Source organism: Microcebus murinus, chromosome 4, assembly GCF_040939455.1.
Source record: "Microcebus murinus isolate Inina chromosome 4, M.murinus_Inina_mat1.0, whole genome shotgun sequence".
NCBI lineage: Eukaryota > Metazoa > Chordata > Mammalia > Primates > Cheirogaleidae > Microcebus > Microcebus murinus.
This window is the reverse complement of record NC_134107.1, coordinates 52,516,012-52,537,682: the sequence shown is the minus strand read 5'-3', so window position 1 is coordinate 52,537,682 and position 21,671 is coordinate 52,516,012. Positions and strand designations below refer to the sequence as shown.

The following is a 21,671-nucleotide window of genomic DNA, read 5'->3' as shown; positions in this document are numbered from 1 at the left end:
GGGCCAAAGGGTATGGGTGGGGGGAGTTCTTGCTTCTCCAGACTAGTTTTTAAATCCCTGGCAGTGGGTACTGTATTGGCACTACCAGAAAATCCCCGAGAAGTCCAAAACATCACTCCTGCCATCGAAGAATTTTGAGAGAGACCCCTTTCCACGAACTATACCTCCTGCCCCTTCCCCTCTAACTCATACCTAGTGTTTTCTAAAATACAATAATACCATGAGCCAAGTCAGTCCTGGCTCAATCCTGGTAGCAGAATTACAGTGGTGACAAGGTCCATGGGGACTCTGAGTAAGTAAGAGCCCTCTCTGCTCCCCTTTCCCTTGTCCCAGTACCAATATCTGGGACTTGGGACCTAGAAACCACTGGCAGGATGAAGGCTTTGCCAAGGTAAGTAAGCACACACAGTGAGAGCAGGTCTCACTCCAGCATCTCTCTGCTCAGCAGGATTGAGCCTGGGTCACCACTCAGTCCCACACCTGTCCTACAGATGCCTGGTGTCCTTACACCCTGGGGGAGCTCAGATCCCTACTCCTCAGGGAGATAGCAGAAGACGGAGCTATAGGACTAGAAATAAAGGCTGCTGAGAGTGCAAGCTTTCCTGGGCAGGGCACAGAAGAAAAACCAATCCCCATATGCTTACAGATATCTCATCAAAGCTGAGGTTCCCCCAAATCATGGCATCTGCTCATTACCATCAGGAAAAGCCACAATGAATTTAGGAAATGGCTTTACAGAGATTGGGGCAGGGTGGGGGGGCCAGTAAAGAGAGGATTTCAGTCAGAGCTAAATGGACTGCAGTGAGAGCAAAACAGATCTCTGCAAACTTATGAGTCAAAGATGGGTTAAGAAAGGATTTGGGACAGGATTAAGTGATTCCTAACTTCAAGCAGAGTCCCCGGCAATTGAGCAGACCTTTTCCTGTAACACAGTCATGCTATTAAAATGACTTGTCTCCATTCCAGAGCCCTGACTAAGCAAAGCTGGCCCAGCAGCCCTGCCTCAAGAAGCCAAATCAAATCCAGCACCCCCTGAATGTTTTCTCCTGCCTACCCTACTGTGGAGCCCTTGGGGAGGGGTTAGGATGGAATCTCTACTTCTTGGTGCCTCCCTAACATAGATCCTGCAGGGGTCAGGTGGTGAAGGGGATTAAGAATGGAAAAATGCCAGGACACAGTCTTCCTGATCCTATGAAACAAGAGCAGAGCATCTCTGTCCAGACTGGGTCAGGGAGAACATTTATTCCAAGCTCATCCAGTGCAAATTGCCTTGGGCTGGATGACCAGCCAGAGTCCTTATCATCATGCCCCAACCTGTGGGAAGATCTGTCTCAATACCTTTAGATCAGGGTTTCTCTGTGTGTTGACATTTTGGGTTGGATAATTCTTATTGTGGTAGACTGTCCTGTCCATTTATAGAATGTTCAGTGGCAACCCGGGCCTCTATCCACCAAATGACATTAGCATCCTCTCAGTGTAACAACCGAAAATGTCTCCACATTTCGGAGGAGGATACTAACAAATCCTCCTTCCACGGATGGATGGATGGAAGGAAGGGTGGAAGGAAGGAACGCAGGGTGGAAGGGAGGGAAGGAAGAAGAGGTGAAAATGCCCCTTATAATAACCACTGCTTTAGTTAGATCTTTCTAAAGTTCCTAACGACTCCTGAATTCCATGACATGAGTCCCAAGGCTAATTCTCTTTTTCTTATCCTTCCTTCTTTCCCTTCTTCTCCTTACTCCCTGCTTCCTTCCTTCTTTCCCCATAATCACAGCTGTGATACGGACACAAATCCAGCACACCAAGAAAAAGATGTGGGATACTGAGGCCCAGGGAAGTAAGAGATGCATAGTGCTGGTGCATATCAGTGACAACCCGGGGAAACACAGTTACAAACAGCAGGTTCTCAAGGCTAGTACTGCCTCTGGAAACTAGAGTTCAGGAAGGCCTCAAAGGCCTGCTCCTCCTGCCCAGCCCTAATGCCAGCCTTTCTTCTCCAGCAATGTTTAACATCCTCTCTGATGTAACCAAGCCACTAATCACTCCTCCAGGAAATGACTGCTGGCCCCATCCCAAGCCCTGCCTCCACAGTCTCAGCTTGGTTCCTTCACAGTCCTAATTCACCTGCTATATCCAACACCCTAGCCCATCTCTGACGACCCTTTTGGAGCTATCTTACAGTCATCTCCCAGTCATCTCTTCATGATGTGAGGGGGCCCAGGGGATGGGAGACCAGGCAGATCCTGTGTCCTAGAGCCACTAATCTGAACCTACTGAGAACAAATAAAACACCAAAGTAATGGCTCAGAAAAGGGAGAGAAGGCAGGCTTGAGAATAGTGCTCAGAGCTTTCTACAGAGGACACAGCTAAAGAAACCAGAGCTGGAGAAGCTCGAGCTAAGTGGGAGATGCAGCAGGGACATGGATGGGAGACAGAAAGCCTGACAGACTGCATACTTTCACCTGCATTCTAGCCTACACAGCCTCCTCAGGACAGTCCATACTGTCCTTGGAGAGGGCCGGAGAGGCAGGCCCCTCTTCCCTGAAGGCCTGGCCCTGAGTAGCCCTAGCTCATCCAGCCCAGCTGGGGAAGCCAGAGGTCTCACTCTTTCCCAGCTTTGATGAGGAAATAAGGGGCAAGGGCATCACAAAGAATTTCTGCTTTGCACTCCTCTGAAAGGGGATTGCCAGAGCCCAGACTCATCACATTGATCCTGTTGAAGGAAGAATCCAGCCCCACAGGGCCCTCCCCACAGCTCTTTTGGTCATTAACCACATGTACAACTCCTCCTCCCCACCAGCCCCCCCCCAACCCCCCAAACAACTAGAAGAACCAGTTAGGGAAGGGGTGTGCGTATGTGCACAGGAACTGAGAATTTCTCCAGAGTACTAAGCCTCCTGTCTGCAGCTTCCCTCCCAACTCTCTTATGGTTCCAACCAGCTGTTTCTCCTGGTTCTCAGCATTTCCCCCTTTCTTGCACAGCAAAGGGCCAGGCTTAGAGTCCAACTCCTCTGGCAACAGATCAGATTGGGACCTCCAAGGGGCCAACTGTTTACCCACCCTCCAAGCCTGGACATTATTTCCCAACAGCACGGCACCTTTCCCGAGGCTGCACCTCTTGGCTGCTATAACCTCCGTCCTGGTAGGCAAACGAAAGAAGAAGCCAGAGGGAGTAAAGGCTCAAATGGCTTTGTGGTACAGGCTGAATGGCTCTGTCCCCAGCTTGCACCCCACTGAAGTTCCTGGAAACTCTCCCTCAGCCCTAGCTAGCTGATGGGAGTGGGAACCTCTGCAGGAATGCAGCTCAGGCTCCTTGGTCAGGCGCCGAGGCCACTCCACATAACTCCCTAACAAGCTGCTTCCTTGGGTGCATTTTTAAGTGTCAGGCTCAGAATGCAAACATAAGGCTTTGTAGAATAGCAGCATCTTCCAGGGGCAGATGTCAAATTGGACAGGCGAGAAATAACAGCTCCGGGAAGCAGCAAGACAGCAACTTTCTTTTTGAACCCCTTTATTGCAAATTAGCAGGATAAACCTCAGCCTGTTTTAGAGTATGCCACATCAGTTCCCCAGGCATCATGCCTGGTATGGGCAGGAGACCAGAAAACTCCCTAACGCCCCTCGTTCAAGTCCACTGCTCACAGAGAAGACATGTTAGTCTCAGGGCCAGCTGGCCCTCAGCCTTTAACGGACCAGGACTCCAGTGCACTCACTAGTACCCAAGATGGAGATTTAGCATTGGCGTTCTCTAACTCCCCACTCCGACATTACATGCCCAAAACAAGTTCTGTTCGTCCCTGCGGAATTAAGGCAGCACAAGAGCTGAATAATCCAGCTGGAATCAAAATCAACCTTAATCTCCCAGAGCACAGGCTGGGCTCGAGGTGAGTAAGAGCCACTGATTAATCTGAGGCAAAAAGTGAAACTGACATTCAAGGTTCAGCAACAAGAGACCTCCTGAAGCCTCTAGGGAAACTCCAAATTCTTGAACCTGTCTCCAAGGAAGGAGAAAGGGATAAACTGACCAGAATCTAACAGAAAGAGAATATTCTCAACATTCTCCCTTGTATTTCCCTCTTGCTGCCCAAGTCAGGTCCTAGAAATTCACACTGGGCTGCTGTGGGGGATACAAAGGAGACAACATGCCCAGAGCACTCACTGTCCTAAGTACACACTCTGCAAATCAGCTCCCACTTCACAAGGCCAAAGCAAAACCAAACATCCCCTGCCTCTGTACCCTCCCTCTCTTCTCCTTCCCCTACTCTACACTATGGTCCAAACATCCAGGAGCCGGGTGAGCAATTAAGAAAGATGCCTCAACTACACTTTTCCCTGGTACATCCTTACCCCTAGCTCTAGCTCAGCCATCCAAGAGGCAGCCAAGCTGCTCCTATATCCCCTTGCCTCCTCGTGCAGCATCCCACAGTGGAAGAGAATCTTTTCTAATAGGTGAGGAGACAAAGGCCCAGACACACTTGCCTCCCTTCTCTCAAACCTGACCTAAACAGTCCCAGGGAACAGCTCTGTTGCCCAGAACAGTGCCTCCAAAATTCCCCCCACCCCCACCCCCCAACAGTGCCCCAAACAATCCTAAACAGAGCCCTGGATCATGGAACTCTAGACAGGGAGAAATGACTGAAGCAGTCTCTTTCTCTTGTTTCAATTCAGTGGATACAAGAACATACCTCTGCTGGAAATCCCTGGGTAGCACAGAGAGGCTGCCCAAGCCTTGTCAGAGAATAGAGAACAGTGAAGACCACAGTATTGCCAGGGCCTGGTATACTGGAGGGACAGCAGAAAGCTACAGCCCTCTGCCCACTGCAGCAGCCACACTGGGTTCTCCCAGGGCCTTCGGCAGCAGTGACACATTACAGCCTCTGCCAACTAGAGGAAATTGGAATGTACCCTGCAATAGGAGGAGAGTGGGATAGGGCAACAGAGCTGCCCCTTATTGTCCCATCCCCCCCATTAGAGAGGACTTTCTTCCACTGTGGGATGTTGCATGAGGAGGCAAGAAAATGTAGGAGCAAAAAGAAATAAAAAGAAAAAGAAAAGAAAGAAAAAACGTAGGAACAGCTTGGCTGCCTCATGGATGGCTGAGCTAGAGCTAGGGGCAGGGCTGAGGGCTGTACAGGGGGGAAAGCTGGAGTTGGCGCATTTTCCTTAACTGCTCACCTAGCTTCTGGATCTTTGTCTCTGATGCCCACAGTTCTTGACTTCAGCTCTGGATGACCTGTGGGTACAAAGCTGTCTTTTCTCTAGTGGTAAGGTTAAAGGCCTCCCTCCCCTAACTCTTACACTGTTCTAGGGATTTCACTCCCACAGTCTTCCTGCTATGACCCAGTTTTGCATGGCTACATACTACACACTGTGTTCCTGGGAAAGCAGTGTCTCTGTGGGTCTTACGTACAGCTGCTGTCTCCCCAGAAATGCTAGCCCAGCAAGTTGTAAGGAGAAAACTATGAAACTGATGGCTCAGATCAAATGAGGAAATAGATGGCCTTCTTTTCCTAAGATGCCAGTCTTCTGAGAATCTGGAGGGTTCTCTATACTGGGGCCACTTCTCTCTCCAATGTGTTAACTAAGACTATGTTCTCCAGCTGCAAGGTATAAGAAAGAGAGAGAAGATAGGGACAGAGAGAGGGAGTAAGCAAGCACACAAGCACACTGCCTCTCTCCTCTTTACTGACCTACACTGAGACAACTTTATCTGAGCAGAATCAAAGCTCCCCACTAATTAAAGTTTGCCAACACCATGTCCACCCACTCGTTGGAAGATAATTCTCTATGGAGTCTTAGATTTCTGTCCTTCTGAGCAAGAGAAATTGACAGTTTTAGACTATATTTTAAAGGATGTTTATATAGCAAAGAGCCTTGGAAGACAAGAGATAGTGTCTCCCTGCAGGACAGAGGCAGATTTGTTTCCTGACTCGAATGATATGGGTTGGGCGGGTTTGCTAGCAGCCCCCGGAAAGACTGGGGCTTCCTAAGCTTGGGCTCCTCAGCTGCAACACAGACCCTCAGTGTATGCAGCTTCTACCTGGGCCTCCTCCATACCCCATGTGACTTGTGAACACGGGGAAGACATGGGACATGAAGCTCATGCTGCTGCCTGCTGTGCCATAAGTAATAAATTTCTTCCTCTGTGACCCAGGAGTCTTGTGTTTTCAGCCAGGATCTATGCAAGTATGGCTGTGAAACTGGTTAGCTTGTGCTATAGACAATGTCTGTGGTTCCCCCAACACTCAAGTTGAAACTTTATCCCCAATGTGCTGGTATTTGTAGGTGATTTGTAGGTGTAGGGGGGTAATTAGGTCATGAAGGCAGAGCTCTCATAAATGGGATTAATGCCCTGATAAAAGGGACCCCAGAGAACTCCCTCACCCCTTCTGCCATATGAGAACACAGTGAGAAGACAGCCATCTTTGACCAGGAAGCAGGCCCTCACCAGACATTGAATCTGCTGGCATCTCATTTTTATCTCATTTAATCCGAACGATAACCTTATAAAATATTACTACCATTATTATTGTTGCTGCTGTTAATATCATCACATCATCATTTTATAGGAGAAAAACAGAGTCTTTACAAAAGTTAAGTGATTTACCTAAGGACACACAGCTAAAGCCTTCCAAAAATAAAAGAAAGGAATGATGTAGTTTCGCCTTCTTGTAGTCACAAAGGCCCTTTGGATTTCGGTTCATTCGCAGGGCCAGGCTTTAGTCACTTAGCTGCTCTGTCTTTCCTAAGGTGCTTCCTCTGACACTCATTTCCAGCAGGAGATCCAAAAGGTGGGACCATGTCTTCCCACAGTGCATGAGGTGAATCTGAGTGTCTCCTCCTGTTCCTGTTCTTCTAAAGCCCCCAGAGATGACCGACTTCGGCCATTGCTTACCCACAATATCTTCATAGGCATTCTCTTCTAAAGTGCTTTTGGATCCAAATTTGGGTTGGCTCTCAGTACCATTCTCAGTGGGAGAAGAAGGGTACAGGGACTGGAGACTAGATGCATCCTCAAACTCAAAGGATTTTCTGTGGATAACAAGAGTAAGAGTCATTCCAGTCAACCGGATCTCTGCTGCCTTGGCCACAGTGAAGACCAGAGGCCCTCCTCATAAAACTGGCTACTGAGAAGGAAAAGCATTAAGGTGAATCTGAACTTACCATCCAAATGAAGAGACAGATGATCTGAAAGGCCCCAGCCTAAATGCCTGCAACATACTTTATCCCTAGTAACACCAATATTAGGTAAAAACAATTACCCCAGCTTAAAAGCATGCTATATGTCAAACACACCTTTATATGTGTTATCTTATATATCACAATAGTGCTGCCACATATTGTGCCATTGTACGAGTGGGGAGATCAAATTGACAAAGGCAGGACTCTCCCAGGCTGTCTGACTTCAGGGCCTGCACTCTTAACCACTTTGGAGTCCCAGTCCTAGACAACATCCTCCTTGAGAAGTGTGTGCTACCACCAGAGGGATCAAGTACCTGATCGGCCTCTGGAGCCGCACGTCCACACTGCATCCTAGCCAGGACTCCTGCTGCTGCAGTAAGCAGGAGGGAAGGCTGGATGCTGGAAGAGTCCTGCTCAAGGCTGTCAGGGGCTTGGAGAAGCAGTTGGTACTGGGTGGCTTGTTGAAACAGGAAGGGCTGAGCCCTCAAACAAATTATACAACTTCCAAGGTAGAGCTGGGAGGACATTTTGCAGCTAGAAGCTCCATCCGAGATCCAGTGTTCCTTCAGCTAGTAGCCTGCTCCTCTCCATTCCCCAAATAACCTTCCCCTCCTAAGGTGCCTTGAGCCCATAGCATTCTCTACTCGCCTCCTTCATAGGAGAGGTACTGCCTTACCTAAAGCAATGATCGAATCCCTCTTCTCACCCTCTTCTTTCAGGACCCATCAATGAAGTCCTTTCTCTCTTCATTTACTTTACTAGACAACTCCCCAACAGTCCTGTGGTGCAAGTCAAGGGCCAAAAGGGCCTCAAAGACAAGAACTGAATACTCTTTGCATTGGCAGTCTCCTCCCTGGGCCTCTGTGACACATTCCCTCCTAGTTTTCAACCACCTCTCTGGTCATTACTTTTCAGGCTCTTGTGAGGGATTCTCCTTTTCCACTCCCGTTTTCAATGCTGGGGTCTCTCCGAGTTCTGTCTTCAGGACTCTTTTTCTTGCTCTGCATTTTCTAGGGGCCCAATACCCATGAGCCGTCACAATACCTACCACATGTATCACAATGACTCCCAGATTTCTGTCTTTGGCCTACACTTTTTAATTAGTTAAATATACAATGGCTGAGTATGATTCCCAAATTTTGACCCATGGATCTCTACTGGTGTGAGACCAAGTTTTCACCAGCATATATGGTAGAGTCAGCACCTTAGACAGGTAGATCCCAAGACAGCAACTAAGACACAAATCATGTTCAGCCAAATCACCCTTGAAAATCCTCCAGGAGGGTACCACCTGAGGACCAACAGACTGTCTCTCATTAAAACATATAATCAGTTTCTCCCCAGGATTTTTTAACAGATTTCTTTTTGTTTGGTTGAATACCAGAAGAAATATTTGGTTTATATTTTTTTTAATGAAAAGGTATATTAAATATAAGAATCACACCTAGCATACCAGATACAAATTTACCATCTCAAACTGCTGAGGGAAATACGCTCACTCTGGGTGAAGGCAAACTAACAGACTGCACTTTTGGAACGGTTTCTCTTTTTCCAACAACACAAATTTAAGTTTGCTAAGTTAATTCTTATATGAAGTGACTCCACCATATATAGTCTATGTATGTATATATTATACATAGATGTAATGTGTGTGGGAATATGTGTAAAACCTTCAAGCTGATGAATTCTCCCCCCACTCCCTTTTGTCACCTAGTTAACTACTTTTTCCTCCTCTAAATTTAGTCTAGCAACTCTCTCTCTCTCTCTGAAGAACCTTCCCTTACTCCCCAGTCTAATTTGGATGCCGCCCCTCTGGTTCTCTGCAGTGTCCTGCATTGATGCGGGTCATGACGCATGTGACAGTATATACGATTTATCTGTGCACCAGACTGTGAAGTCCTTGAATGGAAGAACCATGTCTTATTTGCCTCTGTGTCCCCTTGACTAGCACAGCAGGCCCCGGGTGGATGTTTACAGAAATGGATGAATAAGGACAAAGCCAACACTCTTGGCAGGCTGTTAAAGAATTAAAGAGCCAGTGAACATTTTGGGGTGGGCCAAAACATGGGATTACCCTTAGCCAAGGATTGTTCTGGCTCAGAGGTCTGAACTTTTGTGCTTTCTTCCTCTCTGCACGTGGCAGGAAAGTTTACACATGAGATGGGAGATGTTGGATGAAACCTGAAGTATGAGAACAGACTGAAAAATCCCCCAAAGTAAAACAAACCTGAATGCCTAGGTTAGATAAGAAATGCAGTAGGGGGTAGAAGGACAGCTCTTCCCAAGGAAGCTGACTCCCAGCCTACTCCAATTCAGAGAAAAAGATGCCTGTCAACTTTCACCAACTCTGGCAGCCCCAGCTCCCAGGTCACTCTGGGGAGATGGCCCTGGTAGTCCAGGGTCAGAAATGCCAGGAATGACCAGGAAACCAATGTGAGCCTTGGAACAGGTCATTCTGGGACATGGCCAAGAAGTAGGTAAAATGTTCTTTCAACTCTTTTTTCCATCAGTCTCCCCTTTCACCATCTAAGAATCCCTGCTTGATAATAGGCCCAGGGTTCCTACGTGGTCAGGAGGCCCTCAGAAGAGAGCAAACTGTGTTAAATTTGCTGACCCTACTATGGTAATGACAAAATGCAGTATTCAGATAATGTTTCACTTGAAATAAATTTCTAATGCTGGCACTCAGGTGGTAGGGAGGCTAAGATCCTACTAGTCCTAAAGGGACTGCCTACTTCACCTAAAAGTAAGGTGGCTCTAACCTCCCCATGGAGGACTGAGGAAACTCCAAAAGGGCTTAGAATACAATCCAGCTCTACCCTAAGGTCAAACCCAGCCAATACCTTCAGTGCACAGCACAGGGAAGAAGTGCTTTCACCCTCACACTTATGTTCAAGTATCACGTAAGAGCAGAACGATCTCAGTTTTCACTACAACTACCATTTAACAATTATTCAGTGCTTCAGAGCTTATAAAGCACTACTGACTATGACCTACAAAACTATCACTTTTGCATCTTCCATTTAAAAGCAAGCCACTGTGCTCAGCTACAAGACACTGGAGCGTTACCTGCTCTGGGACTTGTGGTGACCACGCATGTCCTTCTTGGGTCTCCGGGTAACTGGTGGGGCTGGGGTGGAGGGCAAGGGGGGTGGAGCAGCAGGTGTGGGCGAAGGAGGTAGACCATTGCTTGGCTTACTCTTGGGATTCTTGTCAGCCTCATATTCAAAGGTGCGCTTGGGTTTGGGAACAGGGTTCACAGCGGGATCAGGGGAGCTCTTCGATGGCAGCAGTTGGGAGCTAGGGCTATTTCCAGGGGTCACTGGCTTAGTGGAACCACTGCTTTCCCTCTCCAGGGGTGGGCCCGCCTCCCCGCCAACTCCAGCCACTCCTACTGCCCGGCTGCCAGCACTCAGACCCGCATTCCCGGTCGGCTCCTCCAAGGTGCCCAAGGTTCCAGTCTTTCTTTTCCCTCGGTCTACACTGTAGCAGCTGCTGGGGAGCTGGGGTAGTCCCCGGCCTGGCTGCTCCTTCAAGGCCTGTTCAATTTTCTGGATCCTGCTCAGCACTGCTGAGCTTTCTTTCCTGCTGCCATGCCCCCTGAGGAAGGCACTGGGCTCACTCCGGCCTGGCCGTTTCTCCAGCCGGTAGAGAGAGTCCCGGACAGGGAGTGCCTCTCCCTCCTCCTCGGTCTCAGGGTAGGAACACTCGGAGAAGGTCCTGCTCATCCTCCGGAGGCCCTTGAAATCAAAGGTCTTTTCTGAGCTGCAGGGGGACGGCACCACGCTGGGACAGCCCACACTGGGGCAGCCCTCACTGGCTGCCCACTCACCCCCAGAGCCCTCCCACTTCTCTCCACACATGCTCATCCTGGGCAAGGCCTCTCGGCGACCTTCCCATGCTGAAATCTTCTCCCGGATGCCCTGGCTGTGGGCACGGGTGCCAGTGCGGGTCAGCAAGATGCTCCGTGGGCCAGCCGCTGGCCCCAGGAATGGTGTGCTCTGGGCAAGGGGGAGGCAAGCAGCCACACCCTCTACATCCCGGGCTGCGCCTTGGACATTCTCCTTCTGGTCCTCTCTCTTGCACACTGAAGGGCTTTTGTCCAAATAACCGAAGCTGGTGGTCTTGAGGGGACAGATGGGTGGTGAAGTATCTGGGGAGGGGTCTTGAGGATTCTGGGGTGAAGGATCACGGGGGTGCCAGTCCTTGAGGAGCACCCGGGAGCTGGAGTGGCTGGGGTACCTGCAGGCTGAGGTTTCACTATCACTGAGGGGGTAGATGGGACTCCTCGGCGGGGAGAGAACTGGAGGTGGAGAGACTGACTGAGACCTGGGGGCAAAAAGAAAAAAGGGAAAAAACAAAATGGCAGTGAGTAGCCTAACAACCAGAGGCATCATGTTTTATTCTTAGAGAGCTCAGCATCTCTCTCCTGTAGGATTCTAAAGCTAAAAAATACTCTCTTCAAGCAATATACCCTCAAAAGGCTGTCCTCAAGGAGAGAAATAGCTCCTTAACCACAGCGGGCCAAACTCAACGGGCCTCTCTACCCAACTGATCCCCTGAATAATGTCTGGAACAAAAGCCTGTTCTGTGACTGTTTCAAGAGTCTAAGACCAGTGGAGTCCTGAGAAATGCTTAACAGCCAGCTCTCTCGGGGAGATGGCATAGATTGGTAGCACTTGCCAATTTCCATAGCATAAATATTCCTACTATAGCTGAGCTGCCAATGTGACATCATTGAATGCGGAGTTCAGAAGAGATGCTAATGACCAACTCTCACGAGCTGGTACAGGCAGCGCTAGCACGCTGCTTCCTGAAGGAGCCCTAGATATGTACAATCAAACCCTTTAATCTTTCCCCTTAACAAGGCCCTATCGCCCCTGAAACTTCTGCTACTGGACACAAGATCTTGCTTCCTCAGCTTGGGTGCTGACCAGAATTAGGATCCTTTAGAGCCTCAAAAAGGTCAGAAGGGCCCCTCAGCAAAGAGTCCTCTTCACTCTCTCCATGAGGAGGCTAACGGAGAGGGAGACCAATTCCTCATGAGGCTCTGCTCTCCAGCAGGGTCGTTACATCCAATGAGCGTCAGCCATTTCCCAGCTCTAAATCCATAAACAGATCTTAGCAAATACAGAAACAGTTCTAAATAAATGTTTTTACGTATATTAACTCATTTAACCTTCACAAAAATTCTGTAAGGTTATTATCGTTTTTCTATGACATGTATTTTACAAATGAAAAACACTAAGGCAAAGAGAGGTTAAATATCTCATCTAAGGTCACTCAGCTGGTAAGTGATGCCAGGACATGAACTTACACTATGCTGGGTTGCCTTTCTAAAGAAGAAGCAGTGCCTGTGCTATCTTTGTGAACCACCCAGACCCTAGGCAGAAATCTCCACAGCACTGGGCAAACTCCTGTCTAGAACTTAGCATTTAAAAGTATGACAGACCTCTTAGTCTTCCCTACCAGATCATGATTTCTTTTTAGGTCATGGGACACACAGTCAGCATCTGGAAGATGCTCAGAGAATGATGAGCAAAAAAAGGAAAAGGTACAGGTGAGTTTACTGAAGAGAACCATAAGCATAATTCCTCTTCAGCACACATATCTACTAGTCTATTAAGCTAATCACTCTCAACTTTCAGAATTTTTTCCAGTTTTAGTTCAAAGACAGCAGATTTTTCCCAACACTGCTTGCTACCAAGGCCTACCTGACCCTAATGCCATGGCCCTCAACACTGGGCTGTCCAGCCTTGCAGGCTCCAGAGTGCCATGCCATCCCCAAGAAGGCAGCCAGCTGCCCCTGAGCCAGGCTGCTGTCACCACTTGATCACACAGAGAAAACTGGAGCTCGGGTGAGTCAGGGATTGGCCAACAATTCCCCATGGGGTCACAAGCTTCTGGCTGCCCCCAATCAACAGGAAACCTCAACATGCTTAAGTTGTTTTTAAAAGGGCAAGTCAAACAAGAGCTATCCCATGTGTACATGGGCACAGATGAGAAATTCAGTGCCCAGCCAAGCCAATGACTAAAGAGACTCTGCTCAGTGAGGAGGTGTGAACAGAATAAGCCCTAGGGTAGGCAGCAGCAGGGCAATGTGCCAGGCTTGAGCCTGGGGAGATCCCAACCTACTCACAATTGACAGAGGCCCTAGGTCTCTCTTATTTATTTTACAGAACCATAGAAGCAAAAGGTTGTCAGCCCAGTCCCCTAACCAAATGATTCCCTTTGCTACACTAAGGACTTTCAGCTGTTTTCAACTGCAGGTAAGAAAAGATGCATTTAATAAAGGACCATATCATTGGTTTATGCATTCAACAAATACTTAGTGAGCACCTACTATGTGCTAGGCCCTGTTCTAGGTGCTGGATACAAGACTAAAGAAAACAGATAAAAATGCATGTCTTCACGAAATGTTTAAATTCTAGTGGGCGATGACAGGTACCTAATGAGACTCAAAATCTCTTGGGAAGCCTTTTTAAACCACACATGTCTCACCCGCTGACATTTTGATATATGCTCCCCTAAGTATGTGTCTCCCCAATTCCCAAGGTGAGAATTCACTGGTTCATGGAACCACTGTTATTTATGGTGGTATGGGGCATGGCTCCCACAGGTGGGCAGAAAAACGGTTGAGCATCTCTGGTCCATCTGATTCCAGCATGCTTTCAGAAAGAATGATTCCATAACTTCCCTTAGTGGTTCCAGCAAGAATAAATCCCTACAGGTTAAGAAATTTCTCTCAATGCCTAGGCTGCTTTAACTGAGGTTTTATTTTTCTCCTCTTGTGAAGCACAAAACAGAGAGCAGACTGGCCCTTTCCTTTTAAGATCCTGTCTTTGGTATCACTGCTGATGTGGGCTGATGGCTCCAAGTGCTGCTGCCCAGCCTCCCCACACAGGCCAGGCCCCGTGCACTCTACCAAGAAGGGCCTGCCTATGCTGACCTGGAGCCCGGGCACCCCTAGGCTCATCACAGAGAAGGTGGCACTCATTCACTTGCTCTGCGCTCTTGGGGATAACTGGTGAACAGTATAGATAAGGCCCTGCCCTCATGGGGTTGACAGTCTCACTTGAGGGTAAAATTCACTGCTATCTCTCTATACGTTCCTGAGTCTACCTCTTATTAGGAATGTACTCACTCTGAGCATCCCAGTTTCATTTCCTAAAAGTTGTTTTACATTTTATATCACATGGTTGTCATAACAGACAAACTAGACTATGGATATAAAATGTTAATCATCGTTAGTATTTTTTTTTTACTAGGTTTGCTAGGCTAGTCATTCTCAATAGAGGGTAAGAATATCACAGCCTAAGAACATGATTCAGCATAACCACATACAAACCACAGGACTTTAAGCAAGTAACTTTCTCTCTCTAAGCCTCAGTTTTCTTAACTATAAAATGGAGGTTAAAAGACTACATATCTCAGAGGATTGTTATGAGAAACAGAAATAATACACATCAAATGTCGAGCTTGGTATCTAGCACATAGTGCTCAATCTTAGCTTCATAACTGCTAATATTAACAATGGGATGGGTTATTCAGAATCATTACCTGGGAAACCTTGTCAGTTTACTTCTGTCCTTGGATTCTAAATGGCAGGGGCAATAAATTAAATATGGCCATGAATTCTTTGCAACCCATGCTATGGAAAGGTAGATGGAGTCTATTCTCCTGCCCCTTGAATCTGAGTTGACCTTGTGATTTGCTTTGACCAATAGAATATGGTGATTGAAATTAAAAGTTGTCTGAATTCCAAACTTGAGGTCTCAAGAGGCCTTGCAGTTTCTCCCTTTAACACCTGGAATGCTTCCCTGGGACTGTCACATAAGGAAGCCATTGTAGTCTTATAGAGGATGAAAGGCCACGAGGACCACGCTGAAGCACCTCAGTCAACAGCCAGCCTCAAACTGCCTGACCCGTGAGTGAGGCCGTCTTGGAAACAGCTGAACCCAGCTACATGAGTGAGCCCAGGGGAAATTAGCAGATGAACTGCCCAGAAAACCCACAGAAATGTGAGAAATAATAATTTGTTTTAAGCCACTAAATTTTAGTGTGGTTTGCTATATTGTAGTAGTAAAATGATGCAAGTGGGAAAGGCCAGGGTTGCATATAATTGGCCAGCCCCATCCCAGTGCAGAAGCACTGCCTGGGCCTTCCATCTCCACACCTCTCTCCTCCACTTCCCCACAGTCCAGCTTCCATGACATTTGGACTGGATCTGTCTCACTACTACAGGCTCTGATTCCCTACTAGGAACATTCCCTGAAAATGGAGCTAGTTCTGTAATCCCAAGAATGAGCCTCCATCAGTCCTTGCTCCCAAGTGGAGGGAGGGCTCAGGAGAACTATCACCTAGAGAGCAGGGAGGCTTCAGGGGGGACAAAATGGGGGCCAGGTGTCAGGATGCTTGGATCTTTGTGATAATGAGTTTACATAACACCTGGTGTCTCTTGGCATGGATGGAAGAGAATACTCACTCTTGGGCTTCACGTTAACTCTCTCTAGTTGTTCCCTACTTCCTCAAACAGACAGGAAGTGAAAATAAGATAATTCTCCCCCGTTGGATGATAGGAAACTACGGCCAAGAGAATGGCAGTGCCTGAATCCCAGCTGCCTCAGGAAGCACCACCTAAGCAAAGCCTTCTTTTGGGTCTGGGCACCCAATTCTGCCACTGACAGTCTCTTGTTTCATATCTTCAGGGTTCCCAGGACAGCTCCTTGCTAACCTTGTCTGAACCTCAACAAAGGAAGCCACCTATCACCTAGACCACAATGTGCCAGCCCTACCAGGCTTGAAACACTCTTTGGCTCTCTACCTATTCAACCAGTGTATACTGAGCACCCAATATATTCCAGGCACTGTTTTAGGCATTAAGGATCAGCAGAGACTAAAAATAGATGTCTCTTTTTCTATAGGTTACATTCTAGTGGAGGGACACAGTGTTGCTTTATTTGTTTTGGAGTGAGCAGACAATCAACCCTGTGAGACTGTTACAGAGTCAACAAAGATGAATAAAGGAGGGCAAAGGGATAAGAGATTAACAATGGGGATAAGTGACTCTTTTATGTAGGGAGATCAGGGAAGGCCCTCTGCCAGGGTAACATGTGCCCCTAACCTGAAGGAAGTGAGCAATGTGTTTATCCAGGGGAATGATGTTCCAGGCAGAAAGAGCAGTAGGGCAAAGGCTTGAAACAACTATATACCTACTGTATTCCAGGGGCAACAAGAAGGCCAATGTGGCCAGAGCAGAGGGAGAAGAGGAAGAGTGGGCTGGAGATGAGTCGCACAGACACCAAAGGCCACATCACAGAAGACCCCATGTGCCAATGGTAAGCCTTGGGCTTGTACTCTGAAAGAGAAGGAAGCTCTTGAAGGGGTGTGAGCAGAAAAGTGACATGATCTGACTTCGCATCAGAGGAAAAAGTGCAGGAGCACAAGGCTGGCAGCAAGGCGACTAGTTAGAAGGCCACTGCAAAAACAATCCAGACGAGAGATTATGGTGGCTTGGATTAGAATGCTAGCATTACAGATGGATTTTCTCTTTTTAAGAGACAGGTTCTTGCTCTGTCGCCCAAGCTAGAGTGCAGTGGTGGGATCATACCTCACTGTAGCCTCAAACCCCTGGGCTTAAGTGATCCTCATGCCTCAACCTCCCAAGTAGCTGAGACTACAGGTAAGCACCACCATACCTGGCTAATTCTTTTATTTTTGTAGAGACGGTATCTCAATATATTGCCCAGGCTGGTCTTGAACTCCTTGCCTCAAGCAATCTTCCCATCTTGGCATCCCAAAGTGCTGGGATTACAGATGTGCGCCACTGCCCACAGCCAGAGATGGATGTATTTTGAGGGCTGGGCCAATAGGATTTGTTGATAAACCAGATGATGGGTGTGAGAGACAAAGATAAGTCAAGGATGACGTTAAGATTTTTGGCCTGAGCACCTGGTAGAAGGGAGTTCAGGTTATAAATTTCAATTTGGGAGTCAGTAGTGGTATACGGGTATTATTTAAAAGCATGTGACCAAATGAGATCATCTGGGGTGTAAGTGTAGCTAGAGAAGTCCAGGGACTGAGCTGTGGGACAGTCCAGTGCTTCAAGGTACAGACAAGGAGAAGGAACTAGTCAAGGAAACTGACTGAGAAGAGCGTTCAGCTAGGAAAGAAGAAAACCATGAGGAGTGATATCTTGAGACCAGCAAGAAATAGGGAGTGATCAACTGAGTCAAATCTGCCAACAACTGAGTAAGAGAAGGACTGAAAAATGATCATTAGATTTGACAACACGGAGGTCACTGTGACCTTATAAAGAGAGGTTTTGGTGGAGAGTTAGGAAGAGAAGCCTGACTGGAAGAAATTCAAGAAAATGGAAGAAGTAGAGACAGAGAGTTCAGACAACTCTTTCAAAGAGTTTCCCTATAAAAGGAACCAACCTCTGCAGGCTAAAAAAAGAAAAAAAGAAAAATAAATAAAAAATAAAAGGAACAAAGAAATGGAATGATATAGAGGAAAATGTGGCATAAGAGAAGCATTTTCCTTGTTAATTTGAGCTATGAGATATCACTGCATGCTTGAATGATCCAGTGGAGAGGGAAAAGTTGTCCATATAGGACACAGAGGGCACAAATGCAGAAGCGATGCTCTTTAGCAGGCATCAAGGAAAGTGGGGACCCAATGCCCATCTAAAAAGGTTGGCCTGAGACTGAGGAACCTTCTTCCCCACCCACCTGAGCTGAGCTGAGTGTCTTCTCACAAGGTCTCATCCCTGTGCTGCCTTATGCTTCTGTCACCCCTGGCTCTGACTGCTGCATGTTTCCCAACCCATTACATTGAGGGAGAAAAGGCTTTTATTTCCCCCTCCTTCAACCATTGGGATCCAGCCCCCTCCCCACACACACTGATCTACTTGATGACTAAGTCCTTTAGATTCTACTTCTAACATCTCTCAGATCTGCCCCCTGCTCCACATCCCCACTGCTACTACTACTTCCTAGATTCAGATCTTATCTTTCACGGGACTATTAAAAGTCTCTTAACTTCTCTCTCTGCCTTCATTCTTAACCCAGTTCTGGTTTATCCATTCATCTTCTGACATTTTTTCTTTTTTTTTTTTTGACATTTTTCTAAAATGCAAGACTGATCATGCAAACTCCCTACCATCTACAGAATAAAATGCAAATTCACTGGCACTGTTGACAAGGTCCCCCCTATTTTTCCCTTAATCATTTCATTCTATTTCTCCCTCCATACCAATTCTGTACCCGACCCTTAGCCACATCAAACTCCTAGCTTTTTCACACCCTAGGCCCTTTACCCAGGTGCAGATGACCAATAATGGTTTGGACACCTCCATTGTGCCTGGGAAAATGTCTGTTACAACATGTACAACACATCATTGTGCTATAATGCTTCCTCTCCCTTACTTGACCATGAGTGGACCTACTTGAAGGTGGTGACTGTATCTTGTCAATCCCGATATCCCCTGCACATTGCACCACACCTAGAATTTAGTAGGAATTAATATATTTGTACTGAATGACTAAATGAATGAATGAAAAAATAGTTAAAACCTAGGTCTCCAGTATGCCTGCTGTCTACAGATACTGTCTACAGTATCTGTCTACAGACTCCCTTGCTTCTCTCTTTGTGCTTTATGACCTGAAGAATGACGCAGAAAGGTACACAAAGCATTTAATGTAGCCCAGTATGGCTGTCAGCCCCCAACACCATCTCCCGTAAGGCAAAAATTATATACTTGACCAAGAGTCTAGAGACCTGGGCCCTGGTTGCATCACGTCCTGGGTGTGTGTCCCGACCCACAGGACCAGTCATTAGTAGGGTCCTCGGAGGAGGGAGTGGGACCTGGGAAAGGCATAAGACACAAACAAGAAATGGAGACAAGACAGGAGTCTGATCAAGTCTCGTTTATTAGGAGCAGAGTGCAGACTTACATCAAAGAAGAAGGAGGAAGTAGCTCCGCGGGTCTCTCCGAGGGACAAAGAATAGCCATATAAGGAAGACAATAGAGGGTCTGGGTGCTAAGTCATTGGGGGGGGGGGGGAAACAAAGTATGCACTTTGTTTCCCCGATCATGACCAGGCATCCATCTCAGGCTGGCTATGTGAGGCTGTGGCAGCCATTTTGAGCCATCAGGAGTTGTGGCTCTGGACAGGCGTGCTCATGGGCAAGTTACCTAAATTCTCTGAGCCTCAGGTTCTTTACCCATAAAATGGGGAAAACACTTACTCTGAGTATCCTCACATACTAGCTATATGACTAAGATGATATAAATTTGATAATAGTGTTTGAACATTATAAATAATTCCATAAAGGTAAAAGAAGCATTTTCAAAAAGCAAATAAATACACAGCAGCCAACAGACACCTAAGACTCTGCTCTTACCACCTCTCTCTCTGTTATTTGACAATCTCAGAGTATGCCCCTCGGGAGGTCGACACTGTGGAACTGGGCACTTGTACCATGGCCTTGCCAGCAAGCGGCCAGTTCTGATGCTCAGCATGGGCATGGATGCCAATACAGCATGCAACTGGCCAAAACCAACATTTTCAGAAGAGATGGAGAAAGATAAACAAATAAAAGAGGGAGAGAATGTAAAATAAAATTTAAAAGAAACAGAGAACCATAAACACACATATACACAGAAACAAATATATGTAAAACAAATAAGTAGGATAGAAAGAGTATGAACTTAGGTATGGAAAGAGATAAATTTAAAGAGAAAGCATTATATGTACATACACACACATGCACACACACAGACAGAAAGTGAGAGTTAAAGTACAAAACATTCCCTCTCTCATATGAGCATGACCCAATCCTTGGGTTAGAAACACGGGCCCCTCTCAAGTGACACAGCAGGAAGCATTTGTGCTAAGGAATGTCCCATTTACTGTCAAGTGTACCAACGGATATTTTTGGAAGGAAGATTGTCTTTAGTCCTTGATGACAAGGCAGTTCTGAACTCAGCATGCTCAAAGTTGCTATTTTATTCTGGTCACTAGGCTACTACAAATGTTAGTAATAGGAAGGGATCAAGTTGGAGCCAGTTGGGGGAAAGTCCTAGGAGTCCAGGAAGTAGCCCCAGAGGAACTAGGATATGCTATGAATGTCGAGAAGTGAGCCTGCCTGTCTGCAGGTTAAGGTCACACAGGACGCAGCTTCCAATATACTTCCATCCCTACCAAGCATCTAGCCTGCTTCAAATGAAACTGCTTAGGAGGTGGCCATTCACCATGCTGGAGATTCCAACCAAGGGCCCTATTGGCTCAGCTGGCATCAGCATCCTCTCACCACTCAGCAACTGCCCCAACTCTGGGGATAGCATTCTCACTGTGCTACCCCAAGGCCACACTCTGAGTACAGAGGAGGAGAAAAAGGAGAAAAGCTGCCTGAGTCCTGTTAGCAAGTCCAGGTGTTTGTTCCTCAGCCCAGAGCAGAGGCTTGTCTGGTAACTCCCACTGACATCCCATTTCAGAAAAGTCCCAATTAAAAGAAAAAAGACTCTCCACCTCAGAGTTGGGAAAAAGAAAAAAAAAAAAAATAAATAAATAAATAAATAAATAAATAAATAAATAAATAAAATTAAAAAAAAAGAAAAAAGACAGAGTGACACTCACAACTTGGCCTTCCTGCTCCCAAACTTTAATCTCATCCCTAATGGCTGAGAGGATCGAGGATCCAGGGCAGCCTCAACCTCCAACTGGGGCTATGTCTAGGCCAGCATCTACAGAGACTCTCGAAGGCCCTCACAGATTCTCAGGGTAAGTAGAAAAGTAGCTAGGGTCCCAACACAAGCTGAGCCACCTTTTCACACATCTAAGAATCTACCAAACCTGTACCTGTCTGCCTTCCAGTTGATTTCTAAGGATGCACAAAGAGGACCGTGAGCTCTTCTCTGAGTAGAAACTCCAAGCCTTCTAAGTAGCAGCAGCAGTGAACACAAAGAGAATATTTACAATGGAGAAGCCCTCTCTGAGGCTACTGATGCCTGACAAGAAAATCCCTCGTGTTCTACTCCAGTAAAAACTGAGTTTCTGTATAAAGCAGAGCCTGAAATTATACAAAGCTAAGAGAAAGAGAAACCCAATTCTAGGAAATCATGCCAATGGCACTTGTAGTGGTTTTAAAAGTTGGTCCCCAAATTCTTTGACAAGCCTCCTGTCAAAATAACCCTTCCTCTCAAATCTGGGCTCTGTGACTGCTTAACCAATAGAATACAGTAGAAATGACACCATGCCACTTTTCGGGCCCAGGACTCATGAAACTAGCAGCTTCTAAATCCTGTCTCCCATGCTATGAGCATGGGAGCAAGCCCAGGCCAGGTGGAGAGGGCACATATAGGTGTTCCCGCTGACAGTCCCAGGAACAGACCCAGCAACAGCCATCATCAACTCCCAGACATGAAAGTTAAGGCATCTCTAGATGATACCAGCCCCTAGCCATTGAGCCACCCTAAGCCACGA

At 47.0% G+C, this 21,671-nt stretch overlaps 1 protein-coding gene across 7 annotated transcripts in view; it reads right to left on the bottom strand.

The window, feature by feature from the left end:
* DENND2B (DENN domain containing 2B) overlaps nucleotides 1-21,671 on the bottom strand; it is a 152,166-nt gene that overhangs the window by 22,846 nt on the left and 107,649 nt on the right. For 4 of the 7 annotated variants that reach the window (XM_012783975.2, XM_012783976.2, XM_076002194.1 and 1 more), the window contains 2 exons: nucleotides 10,252-11,511; nucleotides 6,896-7,032 (listed from right to left, as the gene is read on the bottom strand). The exons of 1 other annotated variant lie outside the window; for it this stretch is intronic. In XM_012783975.2, the coding sequence (XP_012639429.1) occupies nucleotides 6,896-7,032; nucleotides 10,252-11,511 (1,397 nt within the window). The remainder of the gene's footprint in view (nucleotides 1-6,895; nucleotides 7,033-10,251; nucleotides 11,512-21,671) is intronic. 2 more of the 7 variants (XM_012783989.2, XM_012783988.2) reach the window with 1 other exon arrangement.